The following is a 22,188-nucleotide window of genomic DNA, read 5'->3' as shown; positions in this document are numbered from 1 at the left end:
TCTACCTCTGCAGCCATCACATGCTCATATATTATTTTTTGATATTAAGTAACTGAAAGGCATTTCACATGACTTGAATTCACTGTTTATAGTAGTAGAAGCAGGCACAACAAAATGAATATCCACGGGATACTGTAGGAAGCATGTACATATGTAAAGTAGAATGACTTAATATAAGGATTAATCACTGGCAGTAGTCACAGGACAGACTTCATGCAGCAGGTGGGAAATATCACCTGAACTGTACAATGATAAAGCACCCAACACTGATGCAGAGTGAAGAGTCAGTTTCTAACATTCTAGGCTAATATCTGAGGTAATTGTTACTATAGGAAAAGTCTTCCAGACAAGCTAGCTCCATTGGGTTTAGCAAATCTGAGCCTGATGTAACAAACTGTACAGCTCAGCTTGTGACTGAAGTTAAAAGCTGTGTTTCACATAACTCACTGTGCTGTGCCAGCATTTATGGCATCACTAGGCTCCTTCACCAAAAATTTTCAGACTTAATCTGTTTTTCTTTTGTGGAAGGCTGCAGTAATGGAGTAACTTCAAAGGCAGCTTTTTATATTATCATTTGAGGAAAAAATCATGACACTGTTTTATTACAACTTTTTATAAGACTGAAGTGTGACAATGTGTTTTAAAGAAAAAAATTACCACTGAAGAATGTATTGACAGTGCTACATGAGACTTAAAATGGGTTTGTTAACACTTGAAAACTTGTACCTGAACATTAAGCAAAGCATTACAAATTGTCTATTCTTAAAGGATAAATATTTATTTATAACCTAGGGTGTCTTTCTTAAACAAAATAATGTATAATCACTTTATACAGGCAATTCTCTATTCTGGAATAAGGCAGTTGTTACATTGTTCTGTTTGGGAAGAAAAAAATTAATCTTTTTCTTATTTAGTAAGTGGCATATGCAGGCTTATATTCTAGAACTTACCATTGCAGTTTCCAAATAATGAATGCTAAAGATTCAGATTTGAGAGCTATTATACTGCTTTACTAGAGTATCCAAACTATCTCCAGTATTTTCACAATTCCTACTACCAAAAAAAAGCATACTGTAATATCAAGCCAAAGTGCTCAAACATTAGCCCAAAGCAATTACCTCATTAGAAAGTATAGTTTAAAAAAAAAATCAGAAATCCATTCCAGTATGCTTCTACTGTACAGTAATTACATTTAAATAAATTTTTAGAACAAGTTTAGCTAGTAATTGTCATTATTGAAAATGGTGTTTATGAGGAGGAAGTACATGTGTATGGACCATATATTCATCGAATAATTGGTGCTGATCTGTCATTTGTTACTGTTGGTCTGAGTTTCACAGTTGCAAAAGGATTTTCTCCACTGAAAAGAAATGCACAAAGTTACTAGAAGGCTTGCTGCAATACAAAACCAAATTTATGCCATGCAGTTTCTTCATCCAAGTTGTTTGAAGACTAAGTTATGGTTTTAGACTAAAGGATTCTGTGCAACTCTTGGTTTACTTGAATTTTTAAAGCAAGCTTACATACGAATACTCACTTCGCAGTGATCCAAAATTTGGGAAGTTAATGCCCAGTTAGATCTGGATTTTTTTTTTTTTTTTTTAAAAAACAGCTCCTTCAGTCTTCAAACAGCTTCAAAGATTTTTGTTTTTAACCCTCATAGTTTAAGTCCTGCTCCCTGTCAGACTACTGGAGAAACACTTACTTTTCTGAGAAGGGCCTATGCATTGTATTTTACTTGATGCTACTCCTGAGAAAAGTGCAACCAACTTTAGCCATAATGTCTTATCAATGCCTAGGAAAGGTCATGGAGAAATTTGGGAAAAACATCCTTATTTCCCCTCACAATCAATACTATAATATAAGCCAATATAAAAATCAACACAACTAAATTTGTGTAAAAGCTTTAAAAAACATACCTTAGAAAAGGTGGTTTTATAATGCCATTCATATCAGGTTTCTGAAAAAGAAAAAGAAGATATTTACATAGATTTACAAAAACACACTACAGGTGATGTCACTAGCCTGCTAAGGAAGAGACCCTATCATTCAAGCAGGCTAAAATATTTAGCCATTTAGAATACTTAGGGTGTAGTTCAGTTGAAGCTGTGGAGGGGAGAATTATCTCAGAACATCAAAATTAGAAAGGTAAAAAATGGTGTTAGTATTATCTGTTTGTTTGGGGTTTTTTTGTGTCTGTGTGGTGTCCATTTAATGTCAGTGATCACCTGAGGTCTGGCTGGGCATTTTACAGGTTAAAATAGCAAATGAAATGTCACTGCAACAGCCATCAACCAAAAAAAAAAAAATGGACAGAACTACTTGCAGCACAAATACACCATACTGTTTCTATAGCATAATATAGTGTTATGTAGAGGGTGGGGTTTTTTTTGTTGGTTTTTTTTTTTTTTTTTTTTTTTTTTAAATGCAACCTACTGTGTTTAGCTACTGTTGATTTACACAGTACAAGTTCAGGTATCTCCCGTGGCTTGTGGGAGTACTGGTGGTGAGTAAAAAAAAAAAAAAACAAAAAAACCAGCAAGGAAACAGCTGATGGCATGTACATATATAATTTGCACTGTTTGTATGGGAGTGATACAAAAGGAGGAGCAGTTTTGCATAGCTATTGCTAATATTTCATTATAATGAAACTGTCATGTTTAAGCGTACAATCTGAAGAGTCATTTTTATAGCTACAGTTTGCACTGTACTGTGAGGTACTTCATTCTTGTGAAGTTAAGCGAACCCAGAAGATGGCAGTGTCGCTCTGGCAGTGCTACTACAGGATGCAGTGTTTCAGGTGTGATAAAAGGGAAAACTCTTGCAAAGTACTACCCTTGGCAAGCCTGTCGTGCTATGTGGAAGTTCTGGCAAACAGTTAATTTCTACTCCCCTCCCCCCCCGCCTTTTAGTAATAATCATACTTAAAAATTACATATTTCAAACAGCAAACTAATTGCATTGCTTCTAATAGGTGTCAGATAAAGTTCAAAGTGAAAATTTGAATATACATTCTTGCACGCAGAAGCAGAAATATGCAGTCACCTTTTATGTAGCAGCTTGACTTGTAGTAACCATTCAATACTTAAAATTTTGCTGCTGAACAATGACCCGTAAGCCTTTCCTTTTCAGGTACACTATCTGTTGTACCAGCGGTTCCTAGCTACCATAGTCACAATACCACGATGCAGGTGAAAAAAATCTCCATTTTTTCAGGACCTAATTCAGCAGGGTTCTTAAGCACGTGCTTGACTTGTGATTACAATGAAATTGCTCATGTACATCAGTCATAAATAGAATTAGACCTTAGAATTAGGCCTAATTAGCCCTTAAAATTAATCAGAAAGAACAAATGCCTGACTTACGTGCTACTTCTTCCTGAACACCAACCCTATCAAAGCTCCATCAACTACTAAGTCATTTTTAGTTGATACTGTTCTGCATAATACTGTCCTACATAACCCAGCATGAGGAATTTAACTTGCAAGAACCATTCCTCATCTTTCCTCCTTGAAATCCTGAGCTATTTTTTCCTGTGTGTTCTGCAATAAAAATAAGATGCCTCAATGATTCATTTCCTGCTTCTGCATAAAAGACACTGTAAGTGTACTGTTTTACATGTATGTAAATTCTGTACAAGTCTACAAACCAGCCTGGTATAATGTTGAGCTTATTTCCAAAGCCTTGGAAATGGTGGTGTGGGGACTGGTGACTTGCACGGAAGCGGGAAGACAAGGAAGCCCTGCAGCTTTCCACAAGAATGAAAGTAAATAGTGACTTTGAAGCAAAACACTTGGTTTTAAGTGCAGCAACTCTCCTCTACAGTTCTCTTCCTTATTTTGTATGGTAACAGGTAAGAATAATCATGGGGTCACAGTAAAAATGTGGCTGCTATGAGTTATGGGGTACCTCAACAAGAGTAGTCATTATTTTATATTCCAGAATTCCTGATTTTTTTTTTTAAATCTTGCTCTCGCTGTGGAAATTTAGAATCTCAAAAAAGATGTATTTGTTTCCCACTCCTAAGAGGCTATAAGCCCATTCTGGCCTCCAAAGAGAATAGACTGCTCTAATTAGAATTCTGTCCGAGTGTCAACTAAATGATCTGGCATTCCTCTTGGTTTTTCAGTTCAACAAGAATGTTAGTCCACAAGCCTGAAGTTTATTCCTAAACCCCACAACTAATGCCACAGCGCAAACAAGACAGCCCTTTAAGGTGACTACTCTTGTGAGCCGACTGAGGACAGTTAGCCATACTACAGACAGCAGCACAGTGCAGTGACACTGAGACGATTTAACGGCTCCAGTAATTTTAAAGCTCTATAGTAAGTCACCTTCCACTTGTCACAGAACTCACTGTACTGCTTGCTTGGCAGCTCCCACCAGCTGATACATCTTTTAACTGTTGCAAACATAATTGCATTTGAAGGACACGTTGATCCCATAGGTCTCAACAGCTAGCCACAGAAAAAATGAACCAATGTATAAATCTGACATTACGTAATTGTTAAGGCTCATTGCTTCTTAATCCAAAAATGAAAACCCCAAATGTGTCAAAATATAGATGCTTGTCTTCATAATCATTTTAGAAGTTCCCAGATATTTGATTTGGAAGTGACTGAACACTAAAATTTAGATCTTATTTCTTGATATTCATTTCATGCATTGGAAAGGCTTTCTTCCTCATAGAAAAACATTGTCCTAGAAACATGACATTGCTGCACAAACTACACACCTCCTATTTCATTCCTGATAAATAAAACCACTTACTTGAATGTGGATTCAAATATGCTACATTCAAATATACAGATACTAATATTAGACTGTTCTGATGAAAAAAAAATCAGCTAATCTTTTAATAGCAATATTTAGAAAAAAAATATCCAAAACATTACTAGTCTAGTCTACATGGGGTAAGATCTCTAACTGAGGTGAGAGCTTCACAAGTCCCTGTCAAGCCATCCTTTTAGTTACGAAAGGCTCTTAGCTCTGCTTCTAGTTCTTCATGCATTTTAAGGATCACAGCTTTTTCTATAATGGGAAGCACTAGCCTTTTTTCCCCTTCCTGCCAGAGAAAAGATACTTTTTTGTTTCAATTTCTGCATCTGCAAGAGGTATTTTGGCAGTGGTTAGCAGAAGTGTGTCTCTCTTGTATCAATAGCCGTAGAGTCACTTTACAAAGCCAAGTACAACTGGAGGGAAGATTTCCGAAAGGCCTATACAGCCAAACCCCCAGCAATTTTTCCACATTTTTTGTATTTGTAAAGTTGAGATGATCTGTTCTTCTAAGAACTAGATAAAAGTCTATGATGTGATTACAAAAGTGACTTCTTTGAAGACACACTATTTACTCAAGAAAATGATACTAATTTCATTTCCTTTCCTCACATTTGTTAAAGTTCTGTCTTACTCCATGCTTCTGAAATGTAGGTAATAGTTCAAAATTCAGGTATTACTAACAACTGATGTAATTTGTGTCACACTTGTGTGTTTCCAATGGTAGCTTTTTCTAGAGTTTTAGAGTGATGTATTGGAAGTTATAGTTATATTTTTGTTATTATTAAGCAAATGTTTCTATGTTTACTTAAACACAGTTCATTCTCTTTGCTTGTCAGTATAACAAAGACCTGCTCACCACCTCCAATGCTCAAGACCTCTAAGTAAAAAATGTTGTAGATATACATGATATCCTAATAGTAGACTTAAATGAAACAGGAGAGGAGGCTTCTTAAGATGACCGTTGTTTCCTGATGCCTTTCCATTTTACAGGAGTACCGTTACAAGTATTCTGTCATCCTTTGAACTTAAATAGACTCTTTCACCGTTAATCAAAATGTGATGCAATAAACTTCCAGTTTCTACTTTTTAAGCTTCTTTACTTAATTTTACTTCCATAAAGTACAAATTTACAAAGGCCACTTCAATTTTACTGTATGATTCGACAGATTACTTAGAAAGCAAAAACATCCATCAGGACAACCCAAAATTTGTTTAGAAGTTACATTGATATACAAAATATTTTACTCATACCAATAAATAATAAAATGTGAATTTTTTAGCTACTGGCAGCCAACTATAGGATTCCTGACTTCCGAGAAGTTTGCTATGGTACCTATTAATGGAACTCTGCATCTTACTCTGGTACAGTGTCTCAATTTTAGCTGCGACAACTATAATATATTATCTTAAAATCACAGAAGGTTTTTTGCCATCAAAATGTGATCTCTGCTTCAAGAGGCTTTTTGAGGGAAGTCTCAAAAACATTTATCACCATTAGATACGCATTGGCAAAGTATTTGTTTAAACAAGCAGCAAGAAAAAGACCAGTAATTGCTTAATTTGATTAGATTAGTCTTCAGTTTGAATAATTGAATGCGGACTTAATAGCAGAAATACTAGCTTTATATAGCATTATCTATTAATAAAAATGTATTTCCACTCAGCTGTGGTTCTGCTGAACATAGATAGTTGTTAGTATATATATCCTTCAGCAACATCCACAAAAGCAACACTAACTTGCACGGGGTTGGGTAAAGCATTCCTGAATACAGAGTTTATGCTGTTTTAAATCCCCTGTCTCACTATAGCTCTAAAATCATTTAAGATGATGGATTTGTACTACTTTCCGTGAGAATTTCTTTTTGTTTCACATATTTCATTCCCAAGAAGTTTGCTATGCAGAGTAAGTCTCCTAGTACTCCTAGTTATATTTCTGAACAATTCTTCTTCCTTCCTATTACTACAGATGGATTGAAATGCCAAAAAACCATGATACTCCTGAGGACAGCTGCATCGAAGGGCTGCTGAAGTGAAGTATGAGTAGCTAAGGTAGAATATTCCAGGGCCTCATTTAAGAGCTCAACTAAGTAGGTCAACAAAAGTAAGTAGGGTAGAACATTTGGATTCATGGCATAGATTACTTACCGGACCTGCATTTTCTGGTCTGTCGGTTGGTGTTTTAACAGTAGTACCTTTGGAAGACTCCATTCTCTTATCTGTTGGCAAAGATCCCAGATAGTCTGGTGGTGGGAGGACAACATCACCTTTTTCCACAAGATTTACAGAACTAATACTTCGGATTGGTGCAGGGCTGCAAGACAGAACCCAATAAATAACATTTTCAGTTCCTATAACACATCTCTCGCTTATCTTTATCCCCAGGAAAGCACAAAAATGCACGAGCTGAAAGCTAACAAAGGCGTACAATCCCACTGAAGTCAGTGGGACCCTAAATTAAAGTTGGGGTGAAGCTAGTTTTTGCATCTTTGTGTAACCATTAACACATTAATGTAATCAAGGCAGCATACTACAGACTGTTAGAAGGTATTTACTATATATGTTACTGAAAAACAAAGAACATGAGCAGAAAAGTAACATTTTTAATAAGTGTTAGAGAAGATGTGGGCATTTCTGCAAGTCCCACCCAAAGCGTTACCTTGGCACTGGGACAAATGCTTTTTCTTCCACTGGTTCTTCTAGCGGTCTAGTATACGATGATGGAAACCATCCTTTTCTGTAATGGGAAAGTTTTTCAATTGCAATGACAGCCAGCAAAAAGGGTGGAAAACCATTTACTAATATCTGCTAACAAAATCTGATGTGACAGGTTTTTCCTTCATGTTCAAATTGGATAATATATTAATTATCTTACACTTTAGTTGTGTCATGTTCCCCGTAAAGCCAGCCATCCTTTTCTTCAGCTACAAGAAGTGTGATGATATCCCCCTGTGCAAAGCTGAGCAACGTCTTGTTACTTCCAGCAGTATGTGGGAAGATTGTCTTTACTTTTTGCTTTTTCATTATATTTAGTCCTGTGGCAACAGAAGTTGAACGCGATAAACTGGCATCACCTGAATTCTCTGTCAAAAAAAGAAAAACAAAGCAAAAAAAGCAAAATTAGCCACACACTAACAAAATTAAATACTATTAGTAGTCTGACAGGAAAAAAAAAAAAGTTGACACAGGAATACTCAAGCGCAAATCAAGTTCTGAGACTTTGTACTGCATTGGTTTCCACTCAGACACCTCTCAATTATCTGCTGATGTTTCTTATCATCGTGAAGTTCTTAATAGCATGTCCATTTATATACACCTATACATCCCCCCCACCACAATAAAGTTGAACCAACAGACGTAAGTTATGTAAATTTTAACTTGCTACTTCATTCCTCTTTTGGCATGAAAAATGCTAAGCGTTCACAGTCATAAAAGACCTCTGAAAATTTTCCATTCTAAAAAAGTGTAACTGTGTATAAAGCCCAAGATTTCATTTTCAAATGTGCCTAGCACTCAACTTCAGCTGAATCGATGAGAGTTGCAGATACTTGGCACTTTGCAGACACCAGATGTTTACCAAAAGCCAACGTAAAGGAGGTCTCAAAATTGTATGTTATTTGACCAGTACAGTATATTGTAAATGCATTTTTAAGGAAGAAATGCTGGAATTGCTATTATCATTTTGAAGAATTCTGCATTTCTTATGCTGCGATCTAGGCTTAGTTCTCTTCCTTCCTTCTCTATAGCAGAAAAAGTGTAAAAAAAAAAAAAATCAATATATTAGACAAACAATCTTAATAGGATTTTACATTTCAGGAAAGAAATGCAAGACGGTGCTCATTTTGCCCCATGTGCATTCCTCCCTAACTGCAACGTGCCCTTAAAGGAAACCAAAGCAAGACTGTAATAGTAGTTTACGTTTATTTGGGTGTACTGAAATAATCACTCGGATGTATCTTATTCAAAATTATAGAATGTATTCTTCTGATAAGATTGGAAGTCATAAGAGCAGTGAAGCTGGGTTAATCAGGGACACACAGAAAATGATTAACATAGAATGTACCCATCTTGACCTGCATTTTACTGCAAACAATTCTTCTCTTACAACACATATTTCTCCTGTTAGGTAACTTACATGAATACTTTGTAAAGACCATTTTCTACTCCTTTATACATCCTGCAATTCACATCATCATAGTAGTCAAGAAGTCCTAAGATAATTTCAAACACTACAGTATGTCATTTACACTTACATAGTTTGCAACAAAACAACACTCACCTGCTGAATTATTTAGTTTTTCAGAAGACGTCTTTGGAAACGTTGCAGGACTGTTAAACATATCAACTAGTGGACTAGTGTACGCCCTACCTGTAGGAGCAGGGGGCACCTTTGATGCATTTTCATGATGAGGATAAAAATCATTTCCAATCTAGAGTCACAAAAACAGTGTCACAATACTGAGGAGACAGTGACAACTTATTTGCAACATTAAATTCTAGAAAGCAGTGCTTAAATATTCCCAAATGATACATATTTAGACCTGTCAGAAAGTGCTCATATTCGTATAAAATTGCTGATAGAAGAGTTTGTAAGAGGCTTCTGTCCCTTGATAAACATTTGTTAGTGGGAATGCTATGATAGCCTTTTTTCCCCCACAAATAGCATAGTTACACCTAGGTAATCTCCAGTTTTTTTTTTTTTTTTTTTAAAAGTTTGCTAATATCATGTAGAAATTCAACAACTAATGGTGACACAACATATAGATAGGTAGAATTTAGAATTTAATCTGTACTCTAATAGGTTAATAAGAATCCTGGAGGGAAGGAGAAAAGAAAATAGAAAGTAATATTTTATATGTAATTACTATTGCTTACAGGTAAGAACATAGGAAATGGAATGGTTAGAACAAAAGTAGTCCTGAGGCTGGGCTCTGCAGAAAAAACCCTAGGCACCCAACTGAAAAAACTGAGCCTTGTTTGGATATGTGCTTCTGCCTACTGTACTGTGTATTTTTCCAGTAGCAGAGCTTCAGCTCAATGATTTTGTTTTCATACCCAACCCCAGTATATTCCAGCTGAGGTACATCATAGACTCAACCCCAAATGCTTAGGTACAGAAGAAGCTAGTGAAGCCACTCTACTCCCATTTAAGAGAGAAAACCTTTAACCATTAAAGAACAACGTACCACGGTATTTCTCTCTATCATTGGTGAAGGCTGTGGAGTTCCTGATACTGGAGTGGAACCAGGTGTCCTTATTTCATCTATCATCATTTTGACTTTTTCAGGCACTTTGGTGGCATCGCTACAGATTTCCTGCCAGCCAGGCAGCTTGGATTTTAGGAAGTCCGCACACTGCATCCAGGTTTAAAAAGTACTTGTCAAAGATATGCTTTTTCATAAAATTGCACAGATCTACTTGTTAATTTTTATTATACCAAAATGATAACACCAGCAAAATGGAAGTCTTCTCAAAGACTTTTTTAATACCTCTTTGAAACAAATAATATGTTGTAGCAAGAGATTGTCCCTTTTCAGGGTCAGATACTGGAAATACCTGATCAGTCCATACATTTTTCTCTTAATGTATGACTTTTAAAAAGTCACAGTAACCCTTTATTGTTGCTACAGTACTTTTAAGAGAATATTGCATTGTAAACATTTTCTGTGAAATGATCATAACACTTGTCTGGCACTACAGTGTTCCTAAGTGCTATCTTAGCTATTTATGGCAGTCTGGCCTCCTATATGATTAGATTTCAGGAGTTTCATTTCTGTTTACACTCATGCCACTGACCTGAATGTGATAGAAGTGGATGTGCTGGGTAAAGCTGCAGTGCTTGTCAACCAGAAAGCAGAATCTTCTTTTTTCTTCAAGGAGAGCTTCTCTGCAGCCTTCTGCAATGAATCGCTGAATATCACTCTGTCGAGAGCTCACGGTTTCCAAATACTAAGGAAAAAAGAAAAAAAAAAAAAATCACATAAACAGTATCTGAGTTTTATTTGATACTACTGAAGCAAACTCCAAAAGCCTTAGAAAGAGTTTTTGGAAAGGCAGGTGGGGTAGGGTGGCTCTAATTGCAAGTCTTCCTCTTTTCATGCACACACCTAACTTCCCTAATCTCATCAGGTAAATGTATATTCTTATTACAGGCAATCAATAATCTGTTGGGGGGCGGGAAGTGAAGCAAAACAAGAAACAGTCTTTTAGCCTCTGAATAAAATGCTGCAGTAAATAAGAATATGACATCAAAGCAGCAACTGTGCTGAGCAATTTTAAGGCCACAGGTGTTCTAATTAGACTAATTAACCTTCATCTGCTCCACAGCAGTTACATTTACTCTCAGAAAGCTATGATGAATCTCTACTTCATTTTAGAGAGAGGAAAATGAGTTACTAAAAAGACTAAACTATATTTGTCTGAGGTTATGAGGATTCATGACTAAACTGTGATTGTTAATCCTTGAATTCTCAGTCCAATACCTAAAAAAAACCCAACAAACTGTTATGAATGCAGGTTAAAAGATAGGTATTAAGAAATAGGAGCTAGTACTATTTATGTTTACTGTACTGTTATAAACAAAGCTTCCTTTGAAAAGAAAATTAAAGTAGAAAATGGAGGAAAAACCCCATATAAGCTAGCACAAAATAAAAGTATTGTGCAAATAAAAATATCAATGGCAAGTATTTTCTGAGAGATATATGACAAGCAGAATATGACTCACTAAAAAGTTTCTCTTCATTGCCTTGCCATTTCTTATGTCACCTCAAGATGGCAATGCTGTTTTAAGATCGGTAGGAAAGGTACTAAAAGTGCTAACAGAAGTTGGCATTTGCCTACTTCAGGAAATTAATTTATAGCAAATAACTACTGAATTTGCATAGTATAGCTGACTCCCTATGTAAACCTCTGCATAAAGCTGTAGTTACAGAGATACTTTAAAAAAAAAAAAAAAATTAAGTAGTGGTCAAGGGATGAAACCTAGAAACTGAAGCAGAAGTCTCTGAATATGTACAGCAGAGCAGTCCAGAGCTTAATTTCAACTGGAATACATACTCTAGGAGTGCCTTTAATATAAACCAACTTTGAGGAACCAAAAATGCATGTTCTTTGAAATTGTAGTTTATCTGTTGCCAAACAACTTAAGAGGAGTTACATGTATTAACTTATAACATTGCATATACAAAAACTGTGGTAAGCCTCAGAAGTCAAGTTTTAAAACAGACTCAGATGTGACCTGTAATAGCTCAACATTTTCTGTTGATCAGTTCTCATACAACAAAAGAAACAAATAACTTAAGAGACAATACACTGACCTCCATTTCTTTATGCTCGTATTTCATTACATTTCGTGCTCCTTGGCTTTTCCTTCTGATTTTTTTCAGCTCAGCCTGAGACTTCTCTAAAGAATCTAATTTGCTTCTGTGTTCAGTTTGGTACCTCTTTAACGTTGCCTGCAATCAAAGCATTTAAAACATCTCATAATACACTCAGCAACGTAACTGGGTAACTGACTAAAAAGCATGCCCATAATCGAGGAGATATCACTAATACACATCAAATGAGTTAGGTAATTGCCTTTCTCAGCTTTAGTTCAAAAATGCTATTAAGTTACACATTGGTTCCCTTTTTAACTCAAAATAAGCATGAAAATTTTTGTCATGTTTATGTATCTAAAGCTCAGGTTTAACATATTGATTAATTAACTGTTCAGAAACAATTTCTGAAAAATTCTTTGACTTGCAATAGATAAAGAAAATATGACTTTTAGAATTGAATGTACTTACATTCATATATTTTACATCCAAGTCTGTTTTCTTCTCCAGTTCAGATATAATTTCTTTATGAAATGTTTTGAACTTTAAAAGCAAATGAATGAAGGGTTATTAAAAATCATCAAAAGTAATTTCTAATTTCAAAAGGAAAATAAATTAAAAAAGAATTTTTTAACTTACACTCTCCTCTAGACTGTCATTAAGTTTCTTGTGTGTTCTTGAAATTTCTATGAGAACTTGGCCTGTTGATAAACATACAACCATATTTGTTTCTTTCATAGAGTTCTGAAGTTAGTTAGAGAGCAGTAATAAAATATATTTACTGATATATTTACTAAGTAGAATATATTTAAGAGGGATAGGAATTTTCTTGCTGTTGCTTGCCACAGCAGTTTAAATAACTAACTAGATCTGGCTACAGACAAACCAAGAAGCCCATAAGTTATACAAGAATAATTAATCATGTATTATTATGCAAAAGGGAGATGGAGTGCCAGACAAAATAAATACTTCCTTCTCTCCAGAATAGCTCATATTGATTTAGTAACAGCCTGTTTTCTTGCCAAGTCAGAGAACAGCACACAAGAGCTAGAGATAGTTGTTACTATCAAGATAGCTGCTATCCATTTAGTCTGAAAATTAAACTTTAATGTTTATTAACTAACTGCACCTTCAGAATTAACAAAGTAACCTTTCACATTCATTCACAGCACACCTGCTAAAACAGATCTGATACATATGCTGACTAATCCCCCATGCTGTTTTATCGGCGATTGCAGCCTGACTGTACGGCACTAGCTAACAGCCAAGCAGCAGCAGATCTCAGCATCCTCTCAACAGATCCTAAATGTGCCTGTTATGCTGTGCTGTCTTCCAGCACAAAGTTACACAGTTTACTCTTAAGTGCAAGCAGTTAAAAGCTGGACTGCTTCATTTTGCTTTAGGAGGGTATAGAGGAAAAACACCTCCATCCTTTGGGTGTGGTGCTGTGTCCAAACCAATGTAAACTGTGCCTGGTGTGGTCCTGCCCTGTATGCGGACAGCCACATCATCCTGCTCTGGATACAGATGGCCACATCATCCCCGCTCCCTTCTTTGTGCTGGCGCTGACAGACTCCCTGCCTTGTCCGGGAGATTGCAACATACTGCTGAAAAGAGTAGTTGGAAGTGTCCTGAAGTGCCCAGTTTGACTTCACCCAAATTAGACCCGTAGACCGTTACCAGGTCTCCACCTCAGCCTTTACAAAAAACTGAAAGTGCCAGGGCCACGATCAGATTCCCAAACTGTGTTGCATCTGAAAGTCGTGACTAAGAGATGTGTTTTACTGTCGTTCCATTTCCATGGCAAGAACAGCAGGTTTGGTTCACTGGCATGCCTCCTGCAGTAATCTATTCCTCAATCAACCTTGCAGTTATCCCACCGTGAAGTCTTTGCTTGCAGTATTAAACCTGCAATAGTGCTGTCCTAATATACAGGCAGGCCTTACAAAGCTACACACAATTCTGTAATTCTGATTACATAGCACTGGCAGAGTCACTGCATGGGACTGCTCTGTATATCCTCTCCTATTTCTTATCTTACACAATTCTCAGTTTCCTTTTTTCAAAGAAAAAAAAAAAAGGATGCATTAACTGTTCAACATGCTGCTTTACAAATCTTGTTTTCTACCATCCATATTCTTTGAGAACCCCTCCTGAGTTAGTCAGCAAAGACTTATGATCCTATAATGCTTCAGATCCTCCAGGTGCACACAAAAGCTCCTAAAAGGTGCAGGTAATGAAAAAAATTTGGCTAAATAAAATGAATGACAGAATTTTTCATGAGATCCTTCTCATTTTCTCCTGTCTCAACATCTCCCCAGCCATCAAAACCAGTCTCCTCATAATGCATGTTAGTGATTTGGTATCCTTCCCACATAACATAGATGCATTCCCATAGTGCCTGGGTATGTATTATCACCTTTCTCCCTTCTAATCTGTCATTCTCAAATTACAACATCTCAAAATTTTAGTTTCTTTGAAATGAGAACCGTACCTCCTGTCCCGTGAAGCAATATGACACAGCAGATCTTTAACTAAATAATGTAAAATGTGGGTCTGCATTATTGTTTATGGGGAAACATGAGGTGGTTCAGGAAGAAAAACATGCATGTCTCCTGACTTTCCAGGAATCCCTCTTCATGCCCCAATCCCCCAACCTCTATGTCTCTTTGCACATCAGGCTACAGGAGACTTGGAAGAAGGATTCAGAATACAATGAGAACAGTCAAACCCTTGATTAGCAAGAAAAAGTAATTCGCGCTCAGGATGGTAGATGGGAGAGGCAGAGGGGTGCCTACCGAGTGCTATGCTTTCTTTGTATTTAAAAGTTGCTGGTGACTACAGAAATATAAATACTGTGAGAAGTGAGATGTGCTATAGTAATTAGTTGCTCATATGCAATAGAAAAGTAAATACAATGTAGTTACATAAACACTTGAAGTAATGGACATGAGTAAGCCACCTTGTTATTTTAAGGCCATAGAAGTGAATGCACTTTAGTCCATAGTGTTTCTGTTTCACTGAACTCAACTGAAAAGATACAATTTAGACTGTAACGGGCCTTAAAATTAGAAGAGTTTCATAAATACCTATCCGCAACTTAAAAAGGAAAACAGTGTTAAAAGAAATCAGGAAAAAATAATAAAGAAATACTAATAAAATTACAAAGTTAGTTTGGTTTTAAATATGCAGGCTAGAAAGCTATTTGAGAAGTTACAGAAATTCAGGGTGAGTGTTGAAATGGCCCTCAGAATAACTGCCCTTATAGATTTTTGTTCCTTTTAAAATGAACTTATTCTCCCTCTTTGTAAAAAGTACGTTCTGAGAATCTGCTGCCAAAGCAGCACACTTAGCTAATACTTGGCAACGCTAAGGCAGCCAGCCCTAGCGTTCCAAGTACTGAGAGACATCCAACAACGTCGGGTATTGACTCAGCTCTCGCATCGCTCTTTCACCCTCCCTTCCTCTGGCCTGCCCTGCCACCACAGTGTAAACGCTCAATAAAACAACCCATTCACCTGGTGTGTCAAGAATGGAAAACCTGACGCTCAGAGGTTGTTATTTTTGTCTCACACAGCACTTGAACTGACTGCAGCCTTCAAGTCTTTCAGCTTTGAATGCTTGGTTAGAAACAGGTTTTTTCATCTTTATTTCAAAGAATACTGCCAAAACATGTCCCGAAACAAAGAGAACTTTAAAAACTACACTTCCTTCTAAATGGTTTGTGCTGGATTATTTTACGAGTTTATTTTAGAGTGTTCTAGAACACTTTTAAATAGTATTTTTAAATATCAGTGACTGTATCTCTGATTGCATTTTCTTTTTCTCTCAACCAAAGATTCCCTGTATGCTGTGCATCAGGCAAAAGCCATTTTATGCTGGAATCTCCTTACTGCCACCGGTAATCCACAGGCACTGTATGTACTGGCTCACCCATTTAATTTCCTCTTTCAAAATGTTGATTCAAAACATGAAAAGAACCCATAGTAAGTACACTCTGACCTATTAAGATTTAAATTATAGTTTAAATTATAGGTCAGATTCTCCACTTTGAATAAATAGAGAACATTTTTACAGTGAACATATACCATGTTTTTTTATTGCCAGTTTAAGATAATGGGTTAGCTGCATTTTGATGGCCCTCCCAAATAAGATTTATACAAAGAGATAAGTTTTTTGTGAAACACTGACTCAGGAAAGGCAAAACAACCCCTAGCCTACATGTAACAGTGTCCAAGTGGAATGGAAATTGAACAACTTCAAGACAATATTTTGATTTTAATTACAATGGTGAATTATAGAATAGCTCTAAAGACGATGGGTTACTCTGGATTAATAACAGCATAACCTAAGGCCAGGTTCTAGTGTTCAGTAATTATTCATCTTGTAAAAAGGTACAGAAAACTACTTAAGGTGAAGACAAACATGTATTTCTCACATCAACTAAAAAAATACTTTGCTACGTATCAAAGCTGCTCATGATCAGGTTTTATATATGAGAGCTCGTAATACACAATAACCAAATATTAACCTTGTCATCATTTACTGGCAAACCTGAAACCTATCAAACATAATGACATGACTAGACTGCATGGTAACAGACCACTTAAATCCAATTTGCAGCAGACATACTGTAAACTTGAACCAGTTTTAGGCATCATATTATGCAATGAATTAATAAACCAAAACTACCGGTCTTGATGATAAACATAACTATTAAAATACTTGCCTTTCAAAGATACTTTTTTCTGCTTTCTAGTCCCCCACAACCTGAATGTGAAAGCTTCGTGACTAAAAGACTAGAGGCACATTAGATATTCCCACATTTGTTTTAGAAAACAAAAATGTAGTTGTAAATGTTTATAGATACTTGTTCTGTTATTTTGCTATTACCTTATAAGTGCACTACAGGGAAGAGAAGAAACCATCTCTTTCAGATAGGGATTCTGGGGGAACATCTCATATACCTTAAATAACTTAAAAATAAACCAAACATTTCTCATATATGGTTCTTGAAACCATGCTGTGTAATACAGCTATAATCTGAAATATGACCATGAATAGTAATGCCAAGTTGCATGGTAAATTTATTTTAGTTTCAAATAGGTTCCATGCACAGGTAGAAAGATCTTTTAAGCTGAAACTTCAGGAATTTGTGGAATATTTTTAGGCTTAACCAAAGCTGTTGGTTTTATCTATATTCTTTATTGACACAGTCAGATAGACTAGAATTCCATTCATGCTGTTGGTTTTGTTACTCCCCCTCCCACTCCCAAATTACTAACCGAGAATGTGTAACAGTTATTTCTCCATACACAGCATCCCATGAGCAAGAAGACATCCTTAAAGACTGTCTTCACAGTAGATGAAAAACAAGGAAAGCAATTTGTAACACATATACTCATTGTAAGACCAGAATACAGGACTTCTGCAGCAGTTACACTTCAGCCTCACTGTTTGCATTGGCTGATTGTACTGGTTATTTATCTTTTTAGCATATGTTGACTGTTCTTACGAATAGAAGACTAGAAAAATTAGTTCAACTTAGAAACAAAAGAAGAACTCAATCAATAGAGTTCTGTCATAGAAACAACTATTTACAGCTACCAACAAAACATAAACATTGGTTTACAACTTAAACTTTTAAAATACTAACTAGCTATATTAGAATCAATAAAAGTATTAATTGCATCACCTTACTTGAAATATACTTCAATTTTGTTTTATTTAGAGGAGGTTCTCTTGAAAAATTTCAGGTCTCTTAACAGAGAATCTTTCTAAGATGTCTGGGAACAGACAAAGTGTTTCATTATATCACTCATTTACCTCCTGTTCTCCTATTTTGCATTCCGGGCAGGTCTAGTAACTTCATGTCTTAGAGATGAAACCACATCATTATTTACATTAAACAAGAGAATGAAAGGCTGAGTCAAAGCTACACATGGAGACGTCAAAGCTACACATGGAGACAATATAGTTCCAAGTGTATTATTAGATGCCATTTCTGTCAAGATGCTCTCTTTTTTCCAAGTTATCCTTTGCCCAGAAGAAAGGCATTTATGACAAGGGAAAGTTAGAAACAAAGTCCTCCGAAGCCAGTAGCCACTGAAAGGTAGTAAAATAGAAAGTTTCAAAGGAATACAGTGTAACAAATAAATATGACTGAACAAAACATCCGTTAAGCCTCAAATGCATTAAATTTATCACTCTGTCATAGGAAGGATTTATTGCAGAAGGATTTAATTGTGCAACAGATGCTTTAAAGAAGGCAAAAAGTCTTGATGGAATTTAATGTGAAAGAATACAATCATAAAGAAGGACAAAGGAATGTAAAACTTCCCAAACTCTAACTGCACTTTGCTTCTAATACAATTTGTCCAGAATGCTTTAAAAAACTCCCACAATCTGTAGAATTAATACTAATATGTGTATAAATCAATAGGACTAGGTCAAGTCTACCTTTCCTTACTGCATGAATGAACATGAAATAGGAAGCAAGGAGTAAATCTCTCTGTAGTTCTTTTTATAAAATGGCATTGACACATGACCATTCAGTGCCATTTCATGAAGGTGACTGCAGAAGGTGAAGGGGAGGAATAAAAAAACCCACCCCTACAATAGAGAAAGAGGGAAGAGATTTCAGAGTATAATAAAGTATTTTAAGCCCACTATACATGCTAGATGCAGTGCCCCAAAGCAGCACCTCCAAATAGATACTTATGTTTTGCTAGAACAGCAAATAAACAAAATCTGAAAATAAAACAAAAATAGAAGCAAAGAGAACTTCACATTCTAAATGGCATTCTCAGATCAATTTTTAAACATGCAGATTCTCACTAAGGCTATGAACAACAGATATGTTTCTACAATACAACAAGCAAATAAGATAATTAAAACAGATTAAGCATGGGTTAAAGGAAATGAAAAAACCCTCCACAACACAACAGCTGAAATCTGTGTATTCATGTACTAGTCAGTAAAATAAAATCCAAAAGTTATATTGATTATGAACCATGAGGAATGAAACCAAGCATTATAATATTATTGGACATGTAAAAATTAAAGTACTACACAGTTAAAGATACATAAAGATATAAAAATGTAGTCCTGATAACAGCATGTGTTGTCAAAGTTATTTACATTAGGTTCCCACACAAAATAAAATGCAGCAATTATTCATTTAACATACAAATAATCTCATGCTTTCAGCTCCCCTTTAACTATGTAAGCATTTTAAATGAAATTGCTTTCAAAGCATCATTTTTCATCTAAAGTTAGCTCACAATATTTCAAGTAATTACCTGAAACTGATTTAATGCTCAAAGTTAGGAAGCTTCAATTTCTCCATAGCTCAGTTTTAGCAGTATTTTTTTCACAAGTTCCATTACTTCTAAGTATTTAAAATCTTTTTCGATATTTCAGTCTCATTGATACAGAAGAAAGAAACAGTCTTCCAAAGTTCATAAGACCCTGGAAGATGCCTAAGTCTAAATATGTTGCGTACTTTCCCAATACATAAGACAATTAAAATTACAATTTTTCTTTAAAACTTTGGAATATTTAAGTATTAGAAGATACAAAGAACTCCTCATCTCTTTATGCCTCAGAAAGTCTGACTATTTAAAAAAAAAAAAAAAGCCATATTCAGTTAAACCCAAGGATCAACTTACTTATTTAAATATACTTAGAATGAATTCTTTCAGCTTGACAAGTGATTTTAAGAAGTACTACAAAATTCATACCATGCACTGCACGCTATAAAGTGGGCAATGCACTGTTCATAAATCAGCTATTCCCACGTAAGTATTCACTCTCGTAAAGTCTTAAGAAGTTACCAAGACCATTACAATTTCCAGTTACTTTGCATTTGTTCTTGGTGTGATGCTCCTATTTGACAATTTTAAACAGAACAAAAATATTAGCTTATATTATATTTTAAAGAGGAATGTGCCTTTATTACAGTTTTAGCAAAGTTCAGTCTGCTAGCCTAATTCCCCTTTCTCTCCCAAGCTGTTTTGATCTCTTAGTCAAAAAAATTCAGAGATTAGAATTTTTTAAACCTACTATATCATTGAACAGATGTTAATTAACATGAAATATTCATCTTGTTTCAGGTGATTGGTAAGCATAGTAACTAAATTTTAATGTTAAAAAAAGGAAAGGGAAAGGATATGCCACATAAATAATGCATGAAAAATGGCAAACTTGTTTTTCCACCTGTTACTCCATTACTAATATATATGAAGACTGCTGCAGGCATTTATTTTTTTACCCAAACATACAAAACCACAATATATTAAGGCATGTTTGTCAGAGACTGATCTTTCATAGCCTTGAAAGCCTTATATACAATAGCTTTTCATACTTGAGCTGCAACAGTGTTAAACAAGTGATTTGTAATCCTTACACAAGTCAGGTGCAAAGAAAATAAGTTACAGCACAACCACAAGCCTGAACTTGTCTGTCTGAAACCCTGCTGGTTTTAGGCAGATTAGTTAGGGAAGATCATACAACAGAGCTAATCTCTTTTTCAGCAGGACTGGAACAAATCATGCTAAACAGCAAAAACTGAAGTTCTTCCTGGTTTTCCAGTACTAGAGAGAAGAAATATTTAAGTTATCATGAGAAATGTTACATGATATTCAATAAAATGCAAGGAATCACTGCAATTTTTATTAGAGCACTTTGGCGCTGGAGTTTCCCAGTCTTAGCAACATTAAAAAAAAAAAAAAATCCACACCCAAACTGAGCCAAAAGTTTCGATAAAAGCCTTTTTTCCTCAGAAGTCCAAGACAACCGGTTCCAACCCCCGCCCCCCCCCCGAACATTAATGAGATCTACAACTGATACTGGATTTTTTTTTGTCTAGAAATAATTCATCAGGAAGAGCTGACTGTACATACAAAAATATAGTTAGACCTTTGGTTAAAGGATTTACAAGCTAATTACAACATTGTGAAGAAAATGACATCATATATATAATTTACTTTCCATTTTCCATCTATTTCTCTCACTGTAGAGGACAACTAAGTGTGTTTTCTCTACACAAGCTCGTTTCTTTGCCAACAGACATACCTGGGGGTGGCAGTGAAGAAAAACTATGAGTGCTAAGCATCAGCTGAGCGAGAACAGCCTCCTGCCTGCTGCACTAGCCCCCGCCCCTTGCGATCATGCGACGTTTGGGTAGGTGCAAAGAGCTGCCGGGGAACACGCACCTGCCGTGCACGCAGAGTGCCAGCTCTCACACTCTGAATTACTCTTTCCTAGGCAGACACTAGCCACAATCTAGAAAACATTGCGTGTACGCACAGGTGAAGCTCAGGGCATCCTTTCCAGGGTTTCCACTGCGAGATGAAAGATGTCTTCATTACCTATGAGACTCATGTGAAATGTAATTCTTCCAATACAGTCAGAAAATCTTAAAGGATGCCCTTCATGGTATTTTTGCTATTTTCTCAGGCCTTTGAGGCATAGCATGAAGATATCAATTAACTACACACTCACGGTAGGTGTTTTGAATATCTAACTTTTCCCTCGAGGGTGTGCGGTCACATGCATCATTATGGAGTTCTGTGCTAAACTCCAGAGTCATTGTACCCACCACGTAGGCGTGCTTACAGCAACAGGTGTAGAGACACATAGCTGTAACGCTATGACTGCAACACTATAACAATGCATCACAAGGAACAGTGCGACCTATAACTTAAGTTAACCACCCTGAGAAATTCAGGGCTGTATCTTATAAGAGTGTTATACCCGTATCTTATCACTGACTAAAATCAGGAGAATCAGCTTCAGTTTACAGGTTGCTGTAAGGAAAAAAAGGGGGCAGGGGGGAGAATAAAATACTGAAATTGACTCAGAAATATGACTAATTATCTAGAATTGAATCTGAAAAAATAACTGGAAAAATATCACTAAAGTCCTAATGTATATCTGTCTTCCTTTTTCCCCCTGCTGCTAGTATTCTGCAACGTCAGTGCCCTGCAATTGTTCCCAGAGAGCCTTATGTATTTTCATATTCTATTCCTCCCTTCAGCCATTTCTAGAATTTGCATCTTATCTGGAAGTCTTCATAAGAGCAGTTACAACAACA

General features: G+C 35.9%; 1 protein-coding gene across 1 annotated transcript in view; it reads right to left on the bottom strand.

The window, feature by feature from the left end:
* Positions 1 to 1,284: 1,284 nt before the first annotated feature.
* Positions 1,285 to 22,188, bottom strand: part of BAIAP2L1 (BAR/IMD domain containing adaptor protein 2 like 1) — a 41,708-nt gene continuing 20,804 nt past the window's right edge. The window contains exons 4-14 of the mRNA XM_075719042.1: positions 12,732 to 12,793; positions 12,564 to 12,635; positions 12,093 to 12,230; positions 10,573 to 10,725; positions 9,963 to 10,130; positions 9,056 to 9,206; positions 7,652 to 7,859; positions 7,436 to 7,513; positions 6,925 to 7,090; positions 1,920 to 1,960; positions 1,285 to 1,360 (exon numbers count right to left, since the gene is read on the bottom strand). Of these exons, the coding sequence (XP_075575157.1) occupies positions 1,285 to 1,360; positions 1,920 to 1,960; positions 6,925 to 7,090; positions 7,436 to 7,513; positions 7,652 to 7,859; positions 9,056 to 9,206; positions 9,963 to 10,130; positions 10,573 to 10,725; positions 12,093 to 12,230; positions 12,564 to 12,635; positions 12,732 to 12,793 (1,313 nt within the window). The remainder of the gene's footprint in view (positions 1,361 to 1,919; positions 1,961 to 6,924; positions 7,091 to 7,435; positions 7,514 to 7,651; positions 7,860 to 9,055; positions 9,207 to 9,962; positions 10,131 to 10,572; positions 10,726 to 12,092; positions 12,231 to 12,563; positions 12,636 to 12,731; positions 12,794 to 22,188) is intronic.

The sequence above is a fragment of the Pelecanus crispus genome, chromosome 11 (assembly GCF_030463565.1).
Source record: "Pelecanus crispus isolate bPelCri1 chromosome 11, bPelCri1.pri, whole genome shotgun sequence".
Classification (NCBI taxonomy): domain Eukaryota; kingdom Metazoa; phylum Chordata; class Aves; order Pelecaniformes; family Pelecanidae; genus Pelecanus; species Pelecanus crispus.
This window is presented reverse-complemented; position numbering and strand designations above follow the sequence as displayed.